The sequence below is a fragment of the Stenella coeruleoalba genome (assembly GCF_951394435.1).
Source record: "Stenella coeruleoalba genome assembly, chromosome: 3".
NCBI classification, from domain to species: Eukaryota; Metazoa; Chordata; class Mammalia; order Artiodactyla; family Delphinidae; genus Stenella; species Stenella coeruleoalba.
In genome coordinates, this window is record NC_137148.1 from 110,464,732 (window position 1) to 110,482,567 (window position 17,836).

General features: G+C 50.0%; 1 protein-coding gene across 1 annotated transcript in view; it reads right to left on the reverse strand.

The window, feature by feature from the left end:
• Window positions 1-17,836, reverse strand: part of FSTL4 (follistatin like 4) — a 440,804-nt gene that overhangs the window by 237,809 nt on the left and 185,159 nt on the right. Inside the window, exon 4 of the mRNA XM_079916826.1 lies at window positions 4,633-4,881. Coding sequence (XP_079772952.1) covers window positions 4,633-4,881 — 249 coding nt within the window. The remainder of the gene's footprint in view (window positions 1-4,632; window positions 4,882-17,836) is intronic.

The window sequence follows — 17,836 nt, forward strand, 5'->3', positions numbered from 1 at the left end:
TCCAGTCATTCGTTAAATACACGTGGAGGACAAATGTTCTTCTCTCCCCTTGTTCACAGAACATCCACACGCCTGACCTCTAAGCCCATATCCAGCGTGGTCACATGCGGGCAGGGTTCTTACAGCCTCCTGCGTCTGCCTCTCGACCGTGCCCTGATGTCTGCAATGACAACACCGTCCTCTGGAGTGCTGTGATACTGCTTAGAGAAGAGCGCTCATGATGTGACTGGTACTGCTCATTTTACGCTCACGACACCATGAGGTAGGCGCTATCATCATTCCCATCTTACAGACGCAGTGAGTGAGACAGAGCTTATGTGTCTTCTCCAAGGCGGTGTGGAACGGCCCCACGGCTGACCTAAAGCCGGTGCCTTTGGTCCTGTGCCACCTGCTCCCTCAGCATGGGCCTCTCCGCAGGCCCCAGCACCTTCCTGCTGTAGGGACCGCTCCAGCAGCGTGAAGCCAAATCCCCTAGGATGCCTGCCACCACCAACACGGCCCTGCGCCCGCTGCTCCCACACCGTGGGACGCTGAGTCTCTGGGGCTGGGCCGATACAGCTGGGAATGTGAGTAGCTCTCCCTGGCAGGGCAGAGGAGACTTGTCGAAGTGTGGGAATGCCCTGGAGGCATGGGACTCAATTTATGTTTCTAAAGCAGTAAGATGTGAAGTAACAACAACAACTAAATACCCAAAAGAAGTCTTTGGCAGCAAGATCTATCTGCTCTGCTAACTTGTAACAGATGTTTGGGTTTTTATTCCTGTGTTTAGTAACACTTAAGAAGAAAAGGTTTATTAGTGAGCCTATAGCATGTTTAATTTTTAAAATAAAAAGCGGCAACTATTTTCTCTGATTTCATAAGCCTGGGAACTCCCCTCAGAGGCACCAAAGCGTACCTACAAATTCCATGCAGGATAAGGAAGCTTAATGGTCTGTTTAGAACTGAAACCCTAACAGGCTTCTTTCTTCCATAATTTCATGGTTTGTTGGGAAAACTGCCCAACAATGACACTGTCATCCGGGATGATACAAGCCAGGAGTGGTGAGTGATAGCTGAGTGGCAAGCCTGTCTTCTCCAACAGTGTAGGAGATAAAGCGTGAATTCAGAACTGAGTCAGAAAAATCATTTTAAAAGTGCCAGCTAGTATACAAACAGGAATGCCATGTCACAAGATAACTTTTAAGACACAAACTCTAGAAGAAGTTAAAGGTACAGAGAAATCCACCTACTATCTTGGTGTTCACTGGTGATATTTGGTACCGAGGACAAATGTGGCTCTAATTTTGCCCCAAGGAGAAGGAGAGACAGTATCCCACCTCCCTTGTCCCCCTGACTTTCAGCGAGTGAGACCCTGCTTGGGACGTCAGGACTGCTGGTATGGAAGCTGCCAACACCCGCTGAAGCAAGGCTGCTGAGTTCAGTTTTGATTTTCTCACCAGCTAATGATCCCTAAATGATGTTGTATTTCATTCTGTATTCACACAGTATTCCATTGCCATGGCAACGGGAATGTGATACCACAAATTTTCTTGTACATGGGCTTCGAATGCTGCGTCTCCTCCCTGGCAGAGGGGTTAGTGTCATGTCCCCAGGCGGTACCCCTGAGAACACCCTCCGCACCCCAGTGAGGGCTCAGGGGCTCTGGTGGCAGAGCGAGTGCTCTGAACTGCGGTGGCCTCGCCTAGGAACCCACCACCACGTCCCCATCCCCCTTGCTCTAGGCGCTCCAACTCCATAAGGACGGTCCTAATATAGTGACTTCTGGGGGCAGAGAAAGCCCCAGAGAGTAAAGTCATAACTTCTCTTTGTAAAGCTGGAAGGAAAAGACAGTGAAACATCATGATTTTAGAATTTTTGTTTGCATGGGAAAAAGGTGTTTTTAAGTTTCCTGGATCAACAACTCCCTGGAAATTTGGGATCATCAATGGAGCTCAAGATGGCATTAAATACTCTGCTGCCATCTTGGGGTGAGGACTGAAGGAAGCTGTCCTTTATACCCACCAGGTTTTTTCCCAAGAATCTCATCCTGCCTGCCCCCCAGCCCTCTGTCAATCCATTACGCCCCGCTCCCCGTTGGAGCCATGGTTCCGGCGAAGGTGAAGAAGTGCGCTCCCAAAGCACCCGCCTATGCCTGGCTGCCTCCGTGCCCTCCAAGGCCCTGGGACCAGTGAACAGATCTCTACTGCTTGCTGGGCATTCCCTATGGAAATGCTAGAGAAGGAGAGGCTGGCTGGCCTCCTGCCTAGGAACTGGAGCTGATGCTGAACCAGAGGCAGTGAAGGCTTCTCCATGGGGTCCAGACCCATGGGGCCAGGGCTGCAGACGGGGGAGCCCTAGCCCCAGGTGGGCATCTCCAGGATAGCCTGAGGGCCCGACTCTCAGCACGTTCCTCTCCCACTCTCCATCTACCAGCAAGCCATCCGGGCCAAAGACCTGCTGGTCAGAGCCCTTGTTCCTGCCTCTGCATTCCCCTCACAGCTTGTGCACCTCTCTGCTCCAGGCCTGAGGCCACACTGAATTAGATAAATGATGACAACAGGTGTCATTAATACCCGACACGTGTAACACACCCGGCCCACGCTAAGTGGTCTCTGTGCTGCATCTCCTTTACTTTTCTCCACGGAGCAGGTGGGAACTGCCAACAGCCCCTTTTTACAGCTGAGGAAAAGGCCCAGAGAGGCGGAGTCATGCACCCAAGGTCACAGAACTGGGCTGCAACCCCAGGTCCCTCTGGGACTTTGTAGGTACCCCTTTCCACCGAAAAGGGATCTTTTGCAGAGCGGCTCTGTCTGCCACTCAAGTGGGTGGGAATTCACAAAATCGGTGAAAAACCCAACGAATCAGAAGGATTTGGTGAATAAATTCAATCAGCACGAAGCAGAGGCAAGACCTAATCTGCCTGCCCCTCCCGCACGCTCTCCAGCTCTCCCCCAGCATCCTTCACCGTGGCAGGTTTTGTGGTGGGTGATTTTCCCTCACGGGACATAAGAAATGCTGTTTGAATAACCGATGGTGAGGGAGGCTATGCACACTCTGATGCAGAAATAAAAACCTTTAGAAAGATGCAAGTTGGGGGATACTGGAAACCGGAGAATGGAACATCAGTCTATAAAATTCAACATGGCCAATAAGGCTGGATGGAGCAAGTGGTCAAGTGTTTTAGTGCTCACGGCTGCTGAGGCATCGGCAGGCCTGGGCTGGGCAGGGCTTCCAGGCCTTGGACATATTTCCTGGGCTCATTTTGTCTTGATTCCACATTGGGCCTCACGATTTCTAAAGCACGTCAGCATTCGTGTCATAAGCATGGCCATGAAAGGGTCCAAGACTTCCCATCACAAGATAAACTCAGCTTTCTGGAGACCCGCCTGCTCCAGGACCCCACTGCCAGGGCCCGTGGACGAGGTGGGAAAGCTGCCCTTTCTCAGGGTGCAGAAGGCCCACAGACCTGGACTCCTCCACTGTGAATCCTCCTGCCACATGGTCCTGGCGCCTGTGCAAGTGAGACCACAGCTCTGCCCTTCCCTCTGGGCACCCAGGCTCCCAGCTGTGACCACACAGAAGCCCTTTTCTGTCAGTGTCACCAGCACTCTGCAGCGGGGCTCCATCCAGGCTTTCTCCTCCCCTCCCGGCCCTGCCCCACAGCACGTCTCGGACCTCATGCAGCCCCACGTGGGCTCCCCACCTCCAGCGTCCCCCGGCTCGGGCCAGTGGGCCTGTTCCCACCTGCCCAAGTGCTGCTTCTCCCGTCTCACATCGTCTGATTTATTCACGTGCGGCCATTTGGGTTCAGCATCACCAATATTCCTACAGGCTGTGGCATGCACCATTCATTGGGGCCACGTGAACACGGGAATTTGCGGTCTAGCTCTCATACGCTTGAGCGTCTGTGAGTTGTTGACGTCTTGGTGCAAGGCCCTGAGCCACGTGCTGAGACTATATTCGTGCCCCAAGAGCCACGGGCTCTGCCCTTGAGGCTCTTACCATCCACTGGGAGCTGGCACTGCCCCTCTCACTCAAGCCCAGCAGAGGGCATGAACCCTTTGGCCCCAACTCCACGGACACCTTCTGAAGTCCTTGCAGGGCCTTCCTCATCTTACTCAGAGGTGTTCTGGACAGGCCAGGTGACCGCTCTAGGCCAGAGCTGGAGTGCCCACCATACTGGGAACCACTGGACCGCGGGGTCCATCCGGCCACATTCTACACACAGCATGGTCTCCTGATTCACGAGACACTGTCCGGAGGGGCCAACGTGCTCTCTGCCGCCACCTGGCAGGGCCCACCCTACGCAAGAGACCTGGGCAGTGCCTACCCTGTGCAAGAGACCTGGGCGGTGCCTTTCAGCCTGGTTCCTACTGGACACATGCTCTGCACCAGCCCAAGGCTTAGTGGGCCTCCCTGGCTTCTGGTCTCCCAGGGCCTTCCTCTAAGGGCAAGGGCCTCTGGAGGTGGACACAAATGAACACGCATCTCTGAAATAATGCTGCTGCTATGTTGTTAAGACTCTTTCCTCTTTCTCTTTTTTTAAAAACACATTTAACCTGTAAGACGCAGCACCCAGGTCATTTGTCAGAAAGGCATTAGCAAATCCATGACACAACCTACGAGCATAGAAGCAGGGAGCCGTCTTCCTACCTTTAAGGAAACAGTCCTTGCTGTGGACGATGGCAATCTTCTTCCCCAGCAGGCAGGCAGCACGGTGGAGCTCACAGTGGTTTTCGTAAACCCTCCCGTCGGAGCCACACACGGGCACGTAGCTGGGACTGCAGGCCTCCAGGCACCGGCACTCGGGCTCCCCCGTCTCCCTGCTGAGCGCGCACCTGCTCCCGTGGCTGCAGAACTTCTTCCTGCAGGAGGCCGGCAGCCCACGGTGGCCGGAAAGCCCTGCCAGGCACACAAACACAGAAGGTCAGCCGTGAGCACGCAGGGGTGTGTGGCTCTTTCAGGCTGTGGTGAGCAGAGGCTGTGAAGCTCAGGCCTGGGGGCTCGGGCACCCCATGGAGCCCCTGCCCCTCTGGCGGGGGTGCTACAAGCAGTGCCCTGCCGTGTAGAACCCAGGTTTTTTGGCTGGCTCTCGCCAAACATCTCAGACACAACCCCTGCCCATCCTGGAAGGGAGGAGTAAAGAGAGGGCCACACGGTGCTGGCAAGGTACCGACGGACCCTGCTGACTGAGCGGAGGAGGGCTTTCCAAGGGACAGAGGGCTTGAGCCAAGGCTCCCGTAACCACAGTGCAGAGAGCACTTCCCTGTCTCTGGGAGGAGACGGTGTGGGGTGGGGGGATAAGGGTAGCAAGGCGTGGTTCTGCCTTATAGACTCAGACAGCCAAGCAGAGGCGTTTTGGTCTGATATGTTAGGGACTGGGGAGCCGTGGTGGGGTCTAGGGAGTAAGGAGAAAATGGTACTCTTCTTTTTTTTTTTTTTTTTTGCGGTACGCGGGCCTCTCACTGTTGTGGCCTCTCCCGTTGCGGAGCACAGGCTCCGGACGCGCAGGCTCAGCGGCCATGGCTCCTGCGCCCAACCGCTCCGCGGCACGCGGGATCCTCCCGGACCGGGGCACAAACCCGTGTCCCCTGCATCGGCAGGCGGACTCTCAACCACTGCGCCACCAGGGAAGCCCGAAAATGGTACTCTTAAGTTTCAGGATCGGGGGGCAGCCAAGGCAGGGAGGCCAAAAGTTGACCTATTCCTCTGAGGAGAATACAGTTCTCTAGGACACAACAGCAGTGGTGGCACCAGCAGCCTCTGTCCACGGCTCAGTCCTTTCTAGCACAATCCTGCAGCCACGGGCAAGAAGGCTGAGACCATGGAAACAGCAGCTGCTGTGTTCCTTCGGGTCTCACACTTGCCATGTTGTGGTGTATCTCCTGCACCCAACACATGCCCATAGTGAGCTCAGGCCGTGGTGTCTAGAGCTCACACAGCAAAGCAGCAGGACCGCTGGTAGAGTGGCTTATGGCTGAAAAGGTACACTTACATGGAGGGCCAAATAAGCATCTACCACCAACGTGACCCTCTTCCAAAGAGTCCAGAAAACTGGATGATTGCCACGTGGCATTAATGGCAACAGATAGCAACTTGAGAATTATAAAGGGCTATCAAGACGCAAATAATTAAAACATGAATGCAGATTTTATGGCCACAGAAGTTTTTGCTTTCAAGTTTTAATTAAATCTTCTTCAAAATATTGGCAAGACAGAATGGCCTGGGCCGTCAAGACTGAACTTTCAGCCTCAAGTCCTACCCCATGGGATTAACATGCCTAAGGAAAAAATAAACCTTGTTTTTGGTTGAGTCTGTTTTTCCTCATTATAGATTTGAAAAGAAAAAGTCAGTTATCGGTAGATTAACTGCTTGATTCAATAACTCATTTAAATTCCTCCAGCCTTGGCAAGCTGAGAAATATTGACTTTTTCTTGAATCATAATAAACTAGAAGGTCAAAATATCTCTGAGCAGTATAAAAGTGCAGAGTGTAAGTGGGCGTGGGAATCTCCTTTGTCCACCTGGCTAACTGTTGGCGCGTCACCGCGAAGGCTAGGTGGCATTCACCGGCCCCAGCGTGCACCCTCCTGTCAAGGCTGACAGGCGGCGGGGAGGCAAGGCACTCGGCAGTGGGAGGCTCTGGGCCGGAGGCCCTTCACCCAGGGTGCTTATGGCTGCTTTGCCACGGAGTGTGTTTGATTAGTATGAGTCTCCTGGGTTATTGGAAAATGGGTTATCCTGGAGAGCACCAGAGGCTATTGGAAGAAACTAACCAGCTCTAAAAATATCAGCCTTTGTTCTTTCCCACAAAGTACTGCCACTGTATCACTATTTTAATAAACTGCCCTGTGGGATGAGAAGGATACCCACTAGCCACCCCATTTTGAAGAAACAAAGCCCAACCTTCCGAGCCTCTGGTCTTTCAGTTCCTGCTTTGGTGCTTTTGCCCCGGCTGTGCTACCTGCCCAGACTGGGCTCTCTCTGGTACATCAGCTCCAATGCACCCTTGGGGTCCACTTCCTCCACCAGGTGCCTGCTGCCTCCTCCAGTCCGAGGGCCCCTCTCTGAACCCCCTGACCCTGAGAGGGTCTGCCCCACTCTCTGGCCTCAGGACGCCCCACGGGTGCAGGGCCTTTGTTTTCTTGAGCCTGCCCCTCACTCAGAATTTAAGAAACACAATAGTTTTCAAAGCTGTTCTCCCTAACTGTTTCGGTGCTTAACCCCCAGGCTAGAAGCTGGGATGGGAAGGTGGAAAGGGCCCCCGCATGTAGTGACTGTTCAGGGGTGTGCCTCCCTTGCCGCCTCCACGTGGGGAGCTGGAGGGATAGAGGCATGAAGGGGAGGCAACTGTCCGTAGAGGTGGGCCTCCTCTGGGGTAAAGGGGACTAGAAACAGGAGTGGCAGTGCAGCGAGGCCCTTCAGAGACCACCTAATCCAGGGCAGGCATCAAAGGAAGGCCAGTGAGCTGTGGACGGGGGTGGGGAGAATCCTCTCTACCTGATCCTATCCCCTCTGAGATGCCCACATGCCCAGGCTGCACCCAACACCTCTGAGGACCAGCGCTGCACGTGGCGCTTCCGACGCCCAGGTTTGATCATCCTGCAGGTGTGGCTCCGAGCGCCTCCCCCACGCTGTGCTCTGAGGGGTCAGTGTTAAGAAAACAGTTGTGCCAACCTGTGCTCATCAAAGTGGCCAAGAACACTCAGGTTCTCTCTGACATGGAAATGGGCTGTTGGCAAATATTTGATTCCTAATTACTTGCAATTAAGACAAAAGTACCTTGAAAGCCCTGCACCTGCCCTTCCCAGTCTGTGGCCAGTAGGCCCCCTGAACAAGCGGAGAATGCCGTGCATGGGGGTGGCCTGGGGTCCCGACCCCGGCCTCCGAGGACGCCGGCCAAGCGTGGTTTCATTAAATGAGGCCCTTGTCACCACTTCCTCCTTGTTATGAAAACAGAATGAATTCCCCCCTCCTACCAGGACGATGATAAAACAGTAATGGGAAAGGTAACCAAGTGAGACTGCCAGCAACTGCCTACAGTATTTATGAGGACGACCATGATGCCTGAAAAAGATATAATGTGCTTAATTTATAGTCATAAAGAAAGTCATTTACCCGGGTTAGAAACTGATCATCTCACCAAATAAGCTGCTTTTCAACACTAATTAAATGTACCTGACATGGTCAGACATGGGAATTGTTACATGAAAGTGATGGTGGCAGAAGAAACAAGTCCATTTGTACCAGTCGGTGCTACAGCCTCCCTCTGCAATTCAAATAAGGATTCTCAATTTGACCGCCACAGACCAGGGATCTGCAGGTGGTGGAGGTTAGCCGTGGTGGAGTCAAGCCCGCCCGACCCCAGGGGAGGGATCAGAGGGAGAAGCCTTCCTCCTTCGCCCAGAGCAGGAAGCTCCTTCCTTGGTTTCTCACCTCTGACCACAGCACAGAGCACAGACAGTTCAGTTATTTTGGCCCCAAACTCTGACTCAGTCTCTGAAACTGGTTCTTCACACAGAGTAAACCAGTGAGCTCTCCCCTCTCAGGGATCATGCCCTGAGTGGCACACAAGGGGAAACCCCTTCGAGTTCCTCTTTGGGATGCTAATTCCACTTCGGGCATGTTTGCCCAGGGCAGCATTTCACCTGAGAACTTGTCCTTGCCTACTGAGGGGAGCCCCTCCCCTTTCCCAGCCTGCGGAGGTCATTCTAGGTCTCTGTGGGCGGTGCTGCCTAGGCCCCCTCCGGCCGGCCTCAGTGTCCCAGCAAAGGGCTGGGGCTGAGACGCCCACTACCTCGCCCCACCCCTCCACAAAGCCACAGTGAGGCGATGGCTTGGCTCTACGGTGGCTGCACACTCTGCAGGGCCCGAGGCCAAGAAGAGCGGGACGTGGACGCAGAAGACGAGAGGCGACAGGTGCAGCCCCAAGTACCGGCCGCCCTGCACTCTGATGGTCTCACTGCTGCCTGCCGTGAACCCCTGTCTGGCATCGCAGTGGTCTCCAGCTGCTGCAGACAGAAGGTATTTGTCCAGGAATGAGGGGCCCACCTGTCAGCAGACATAGCCCCTTACACACAGATTATAGGCTTTATTCTCTGTGCATTGATATGGGTCCGCCGGGGAGCTGCAGCCCATCTCCTGTGTCATGGTCAGGTTCTTTAAAGACCTAGAGCGAAGAGTGGTGTGTGTACAGAGGTGTAGCTGTGTGGGCTGTATCAGGCAGGGGCTGAAGGCGATGATCCCAGTACGTGTCCCTACCTCATAGCCCCAGACATGCCCAAGGGGGTCTGGAGACAGAGCGTCTGGTAAACTTTGACTCTGTTTAGCAGAGATCATACAAGTGCCTTGGAAGTGGCTGCAGAATTTGGGTTTATGCGAGAGCCAGGCAGAGACCCAGGTCTGCAGCCAGTGCAGTTTCTACACACCAGATGCGGTGGGTGGTAACAACAGGGTGCTTCAGGAGTGCCTGCCGGCCAGCCCTCCAACCACCTATTCATCCAACAAATACTTACGGAGCACCTCCCATGGGCCAGAGCCTATTCTAGGTGCTGGGGACACAAGGCAGACTGGGACACTGTCCTCAGGGCACTGACAGTACAGTGCAGGAAGACACACGAGAGCGTGAACAGGCAAACACACACACAAGACAAATGTGGGTTGGGGAAAAGGCCAGGAAGGAGCTAAGTAGGGCGCTGTGGTGGGCCGACTTTCATCCGAGGTCAGGGAAACCTTCTTTTTTTTTTGCGGGGGGGGGCTTTCATTTTACTTTATTTATTTGTATTTCTTAACATCTTTACTGGAGTATAATTGCTTTACAATGGTGTGTTAGTTTCTGCTTTATAACAAAGTGAATCAGTTATAAATATACATATATCCCCATATCCCCTCCCCCTGCGTCTCCCTCCCACCCTTCCTATCCCACCCCTCTAGGTGGACACAAAGCACCGAGCTGATCTCCCTGTGCCATGTGGCTGCTTCCCACCAGCTATCTATTTTACATTTGGTAGTGTATATATGTCCATGCTACTCTCTCACTTCGTCCCAGCTTACCCTTCCCCCTCCCCGTGTCCTCAAGTCCATTCTCTATGTCTGCATCTTTATTCCTCTCCTGCCCCTAGGTTCTTCAGAACCATTTTTTTTTTTTTTTAGATTCCATATATATGTGTTAACATACGGTATCTGTTTTTCTCTTTCTGACTTCACTCTGTATGACAGTCTCTAGGTCCATCCACCTCACTACAAATAACTCAATTTCATTTCTTTTCATGGCTGAGTAATATTCCATTGTATATATGTGCCACATCTTCTTCTTTATCCATTCATCTGTTGATGGACACTTAGGTTGCTTCCATATCCTGGCTATTGTAAATAGAGCTGCAATGAACATTGCGGTACATGACTTTTTTGAATTATGGTTTTCTCTGGGTATATGCACAGTAGTGGGATTGCTGGGTCGTATGGTAGTTCTATTTTTAGTTTTTTAAGGAACCTCCATACTGTTCTCCATAGTGGCTGTATCAATTTACATCCCCACCAACAGTGCAAGAGGGTTCCCTTTTCTCCACACCCTCTCCAGCATTTATTGTTTGTAGATTTTTTGATGATGGCCATTCTGACTGGTGTGAGGTGATAGCTCATTGTAGTTTTGATTTGCATTTCTCTATTGATTAGTGATGTTGAGCATCCTTTCATGTGTTTGTTGGCAATCTGTATATCTTCTTTGGAGAAATGTCTATTTAGGTCTTCTGCCTTGAGAACGTGAGATTTGACCTGAGACCTGAAAGTCAGGGGGCAGAGCCCCGGGCCGGGGAGAGAACAGCAGCCTGGGGGCCTGGAGCCCTGTGTACAGAGCAAGGGGGCAGCACAGGGAGAGGCCTGGATTGCTCCCAGGCAGACCTCACTGGGGCAGAACCAGTCTGTAGAGTCAAATTTGCCGCATTGCCCAGCTGTACCCCCGGGGAAGTGGGGTGACTCTGGTTCCCTGGAAGCCTGCAGTCAGCTCTTGGGAACTGAATGTTGGAGGGAGGCCCCATCTCCTGGCGTTCAGCACTCCTAGCTCCACGCCTGGCTGAAAGGGTCCGTCCTCAAACACCCTCACAGGCCACAAGGCTCTTAGCACCTCACAGGCTGCTGGTGGGGACGAGAAAAGCTCTCCTGGTCTCTCAGCACTGGCCCCCTTGGTGGCAACCTCCATATTCTCTGGGTGACCTGAGTACTGCGGCTGCCCTGGGTCCACCTCTGCCCTGCAAAGTCTCATTCACGCTCAAGGGTTGGAAAGAGAATCTGCAATTCCTCCCAGGGAGATGTGCATTTCCAGTAGTACCCAGCCCAGGGGCTGTTGCTTAAAGTAACTCCTAGTTACGGAGTAAACGGTAAACTCCTGTTTACTGAGGCGTGCCAATGGCCAGGCACCATGCCTAACACTTACATGAGCTCATCTAATCCTCATTTCATCCTCGTAACAGCCCTGTGAAGTAGACACACAGGCCTCACTCTGAATGTATTTGTATATGTGCCCATTTTACAGACGGGGGAATACGAGTAAAGCAGTGACATGCCTATGGTCAGACAGCAAGCAGGTTGTAGGTGGTACAGCCTAGATGTGAATGAGTCTCACCTCAAATCCCTCGGACTTGGGATAATCTGCTCAGTCAGGAATACGATCCCTGCCTCAAGGAACTCAGGCCAGGAGGGTTCAGATGTCCATAGTCTGAGCTTCTCCAACATCAGGACACATGCAAATGTCCGCAGCCCTGGCCGGTAGGCTTTCTGCGGCTGATTATGCAGCTAGGAGGCCAATTTAGCAAATTCTCTGAGGGCTGGAGGTTTACAGAGTCACAGGAGGAAGCGCTGCTTGGATCTTCGAACATCGAATCCCAAACCCACTCCTCAAGCACGGACACCGGGTCCGCGACCCCCTCCCTCCGTTATGATGTCTTTCAGCTCCAGTGGCCCCCTGCTCCCCTCCTCTGGGCTTTTCCCCTGAAATTGTTCAGGTGACTAGTGGGCAGACGTGATGTTCTCTCAGTGACCACACAGCACAGCCTAAGCTGAGAGCACTGTGTGGAAGTTTGACCAGCTCGGAAACACGTGACCAATTTTCCAGCTCCCAAAGCTTAACAGCACCATATGGTTACCCATCACTGGAAGGTAACTTAACCTGTTCCGTGTATGGCTCACAGATACTAAATTAAGGTCTGACAAATTGGCTTCAAAACACACCACTAAGTCAAAGCCAGAAATGCCTGGCACACGGACAGAGGAAGGAGGACCTTTAACCCTCAGCGGGCTCTCAGTTCTGCCTGAGGAATTTGATTCTAACCAATTCTGCATCAAGCCAAAACACAGACTAGGATGCTACACACTGTCCAAGGTCCCTGGGCAGGGCTTCTGAAGACAGTTACTTCCAGTCAGGGATGAAGAACGTAAGTGCCAAAGTATACTTTCCAAAAACTTGAAAACAGGACTCTGATGAGAATAAAAAATAAGCAAGTGTTAAAGATATACTCAACTCAGTAATGAGGGACCTGCAGGAGGGTGCAGCTGGTTCAAAGGAGAGTTGGAGGAGGTATACAGGTATTGGAGAGAGAAGGTAGGATGAGATAGCCAGGAGAGTCACACCGCCAGGTAATGACCTACAGGGCAAGAACACCATACTGTCTGGGGGTTATTTTTTCCACCAGAAAGAAATAGTTTGCATCTTTACTGGAAACAAATCTGTAAGTTAACATGTAACTGCATAGTCTGGGCCTTTAATTAACACAAAATAGTGAGTTGAACAAAAGTACAACTCTGTAGCATGGATCAGTATATCGTTTTTATACTGCTAAAACATGTTCCCATATGACACGGGGAGAACTTGCCACCCTCCCTTGTCCTTATTCTCAAGCGCTGGATAATTTTCCCAATGCCACAAAGTGCCTAAGATGTCATCTGAGTCGGCTGCCAGGACTTTCACCCTTGCCTCCTACCTGGGGCAGCTCCTTCTTCTGGAGCCCCCAGCCTCACAAAAGACCCCAGAGGGAGGAAATGAGACCCCAAACCACTGAGCTCAGCTCTGCTGAACTCTCACGTGCTGAAAGGCACCTGGTGTGGGAGGGTGAGAACAAGCTGGAGCCAGTCGGGTGCGAGTGAACCCATCTTAGTGCTCATGTGAACCCTGAACCGCATCTGGGTTTCAAGCAACCCGTGGTTAAACCTCACATTGACCCAGCCCTGGGCTCCTGGCCTTGTTAGCTGTGTGATTCCAGGCAAGTTCCCCACCCTCTTTTCCCTCTAATTTAAAAATGAGGATAACAATGGTTTGCCCTTCACAGGATTTTTTTTTTTTTTTGAGGATTAAATGAGCTGATTCATGCGAAGGGCTTGGCACATAGTAAGTGCTCAATTCAGACATTTGGAATTACTGACAGGTTGAATAAATAAGACTGAAAAATAAAGCCATTTGGGTTTACTGATATAAGTGTATACAAGTGTGGGCTGGTTACAGTCTTCAGGAGGCCTGCCTTAATGAAAAGGGAAGCATATTTATATTGAAAGTATTGCCTGGTTTTAAAAGGCAGACTCACAAAAAAAAAAAAAAGGCAGACTCACAATAGCATGCTTCATAATATCTCGAAGAAATGCTTCCCTTGCAGTTTCCCTTACATTGGGAGTTTGCTTGACCCAAGTAAAGTCTGCCCAGCTTCTGAGGGAGTCTGAAATCACACATTCTTAGGGCACGGTGAACAGCACTGGCCTGAAGCCCAAACGCAGCAGGCTCTACTCCACACCTCAGGGTCCCTGCCAGGCGAGCCCAGAGCTCAGTTTCAAAGGTAGCCATGGCACGGGCCCTGGTCCTGTGAACGTCACAGGCCCACTTACCTCACTCAGTCCTGGTGTATCTCTCCCCTCTGGGAGCCCTGTGCACCAGGGCTCTATATTGTATGATGATAGTAAAGCTACCTGACTCACGATTTCTAAGAGCGTTCTCCCTGGGGCCTCCCACAGGCATACTCCACTTAAAACGGGCTCCAAGACTGCTGGCCTGGAGCTTTTTCTAGCTGTTTGCCAGCGCTCAGCACTTCTCACCCCCTGCTCCTGTGGCTCCCCTGACAGAAGAGCAGGCCCTGGGGCAGGGCCTCCACAGCCGGACTTCACAGTCACCCAGAGCTCCAGGGCGGGCATGCGGTAGTCCCTGTGGCTTCAGGGCAAAGATCAGGTTCTACTTCTGCTGTTCAGAGCTCGGCACAGGGCCTGGCACAGAGTGGGCTGCGGAAAACGCCAGGTGAAAGACAGAATCTGATTAGGACACTACAGAGACCCAAGACGGCTTGCTAGAGATCTGAGTAATCAGAAATCAATGGTTCCAAAGAGACAGACATGGCGACACCATGAGGAATAGAAGGAGTGGAGGCTGTGGACAGCATTTGGGTGGGAGACTAGAGACCTGGGTTCTGTCCGGGTTCTACCAAAGCAAGTCTCTTTCACACCCGAGCCGCAGTTTCCTTATCGGTAACATGAGGCAGTGTCTAGAAATTCCTTGAGACTGAATTTAGGGTGTCTATAAAAGCCTGTGTTCTAACTTGCACATCTTTTGGCTGTAATAAAACTACAATAATCCCTCCTTTTTCTTTTTGCCTCTATTTGCCCTATCAAGCGACTTCAACTGGCCTCTGAAGGGTTATTTCAGAGACGAACTTGGGAGGAAAAGCTGCATAAAAATGTGAGGCACAATAGGATTTTTGCCCTTGGGAGAGTTTCTTTTACAAAATGGTTTTGTTTTAGAGTACTTCCTCCAAATATACTCCTATCCCCAAGTTCCTGTTCCTCTCCAGTTCGCATCTGTCTTATTCTCTGTCACCAGGGCCCTCATTTTTCCTCCTGTACTGAGCTCCCTTGTCACTTTCTCTAGCTCCTCGGGGCTCCCTGTGTCTTCCAGCTGAGAGGGCCAGTTGCTGCTGCTCTCAGTGGGTCTTCACTCTCTCCCTGATGCCTCATTACGTGGGTTTGTTCCTGCTTCTCCATCAACTAATGATTCAAGGCCATGACACCTCGGACTGCCTCTAATTATTTCAAGGATTATTGTAAAGACGCTCAGCGTGAGCCACCAGGATGTTCCCCAACACTTTAGACCTATGACCGCAGAGGGGCTGCTAAATCCTTCCAGGGCCCTTTACCTGCCGTACAAGTGCTGCCCCCAGCTCAACGCATTATCTTGGTAGATCACTGGTCTTTGTGATGTATAGTATAAACAGAGAGAATAATATGTACTTCTTGACCATTCTTTTAAAAAAATGAAGCACAATGAAAATATCTAATATTAGCACAGAAAAATTTAGTACTTTCAATCAGAAGGGTATCAGTTTCTCCTCTCAAAGATCGGCCCTTTTCTCTCATTGGGATTAGCAGCCATAAAAATATTTGCTGGATAATATCAAAATAAAGCTTAGTAATAGTATCAAATAGGTAATTCCATTTCTCCTCTGGTTTGCCTGAACCAAGTGGCTGCTGAGGCCTCTGGCAGGTGGGCCTAAGGGCTCAGGGAGGCTGGCTATCCTGGCTGAATGGGTCTCCCCCCAGGACCAGGAGAGCACATGCTGACCAGAGAGCAGGAGGCTTCTTCCAGGTGTCTCCGCAGGGGCTCGACAACCTGTCTACTCCCACATAAAGGCCCTCAGGACCAGCCGCCCCCTATCAGGGCCCATCTGGGAGACCACTACTGCATTAGAGTCCTTCAGCGTCTGAACTTGAGCTCCAGGGAGCAGGCAGTGGACCATAACCACGGACACTAGGGGGTCCAGCCTCCAGGGGGAGGAGGAACAACCAGAATCAGAGCTGCTGGAGCTGGATAACAACTTCAACAGAGACAACAAACTATCAAAACTCCAGGAGAAGTGACTACAGCACAGAGGTGGTTTTCAAGAGAGTTGTGATTTTTGAACCAAAAAGAAAATCAGAGGAATTTAAAAAGAGAATGGTCAGTATTGGGACTCAAATTAGTGGCCTCCAAGATCAAGTAGAGTACATATCTCAAAGCCCAGAGCAAAAATAGAAAAGAAAACTCTAAAATACAGTAGTCATTCTAAATAAAAACTTTAAGGAAAAAAAGCACGGAGGACAATTTCCAAATACGTCCTTTTAAATGACCAACCACTGTTTCAATTAAAAATCAGGAGCCAGGCTTCTCTGGTAGCACAGTGGTTGAGAGTCCGCCTGCCGATGCAGGGGACACGGGTTTGTGCCCCGGTCCGGGAGGATCCCACATGCCGCGGAGCGGCTGGGCCCGTGAGCCATGGCCGCTGAGCCTGCGCGTCCGGAGCCTGTGCTCTGCAACGGGAGAGGCCACAACAGTGAGAGGCCCGCGTACCGCAGAAAAAAACAAAAACAAAAACAAACAAAAATCAGTAGCCAGACAGGGATACTTGTCATCACCATTTTTATTCATAAAGGGAGTGTAGTAAGACAAGAAAATGAAATATTAGTAAAAATTTGGAAAAGACAACTAACAATTATCTCTTTTTGCTGATTGTATATCTATATACTTAGAAAACTAAGGGGCTCTAGTGCAAAGATATGAAAATTTTAAGAGAATTATTATGAGGTGGTTAGACAGATGATAAATATGCCAAAATTAACCATTCTTTTCTTCACTAGCAAAATAATTAGAAACGAGAAAGGGAAAAGAGTCCACTCATAATAATGATAAGACTATAAAAGATAAGACTATATTGGTCCCAGATAACCAAGAAAAATAAGAAAAAGAATAATGAAGGGGGATGTGCCTTTCCAGATATCAGAACATCAAACCAGAAAGCTGTTATGATCAAATCAATATGATAACGAGTGAGGAATAGACAGATCAATGACTGTAGTTGTGACAATAAAATAGAAGAGGGGATCCAGAAATAAATCCCTGTGTATCTGAAAAGTCGACGTATGACAAGAGTGGCTACTGCATGGGGTACATGATAGTCATTTGATAAATGATGTTGGGGTACCTAGCTATCCACCTGGAATAAAATAACATCAGAACCCTATTTCACACCACATAAAAGTCAAATTCAAGTAGCTGTACATGTTTAAGTTATTCTTATTAAATAATGAGTGGATATAAAAGAACAGTTACACACTTTGTGGACAGCATAAGCATTGCAACACGATGAACAACTATGTACTCACCTACCCATTTAAAGAAAAAGAACAGTTTCATTAGTTTTGAGTTCCTCCGATACTATACCCTCATTTCCACTCAGAGGTAAACATTATCTGGATTTTTTTTGTTTATTATTATTTTGCTTTTCTTTGTAGTTTGATCTCATCTTTGCATTTCTATGCAATATACTGCTTTTTTTTTTTACATGTTTCTGAACTTTACAGAAATGAATCACATTGTATTTATTTACCTGAGAAGTTACCTCTTTGCTCTTGCACTATGTTTTGTTTCATCCACATCATTGCATATACCTGTAATTCGTTTTCACTTATGTTGCCCATTGTACACACACGTCATTATTCATTTATATAGTCTATTTAGGTTGTTGATTGCCTTTTCCCATTGTCCTCTTTCTCTCTTTTGTTTCTTTATTTTGGATTGAATACTTCACCTTTCATTCTTTTTCTTCTAGTCATAAAAATTGAACATACTCTTTTTATTCTTCTACTCTTTACTCCATAAATTAAAAAATGTATAAATTAACCCAAGTCTGAAGTTAACCAATAACTTTACCCTCCACATGAAGAGCATATGAACTACAATCATTCCTTTCCTGACCTAAATATATAATAGTATATATTAATTCTATTTTTATTCCTCAAATTTTCTTAGTTATGTTTGTCTAAAATATCCATTTTATCCTTGTTTTAAAGAGTCATTT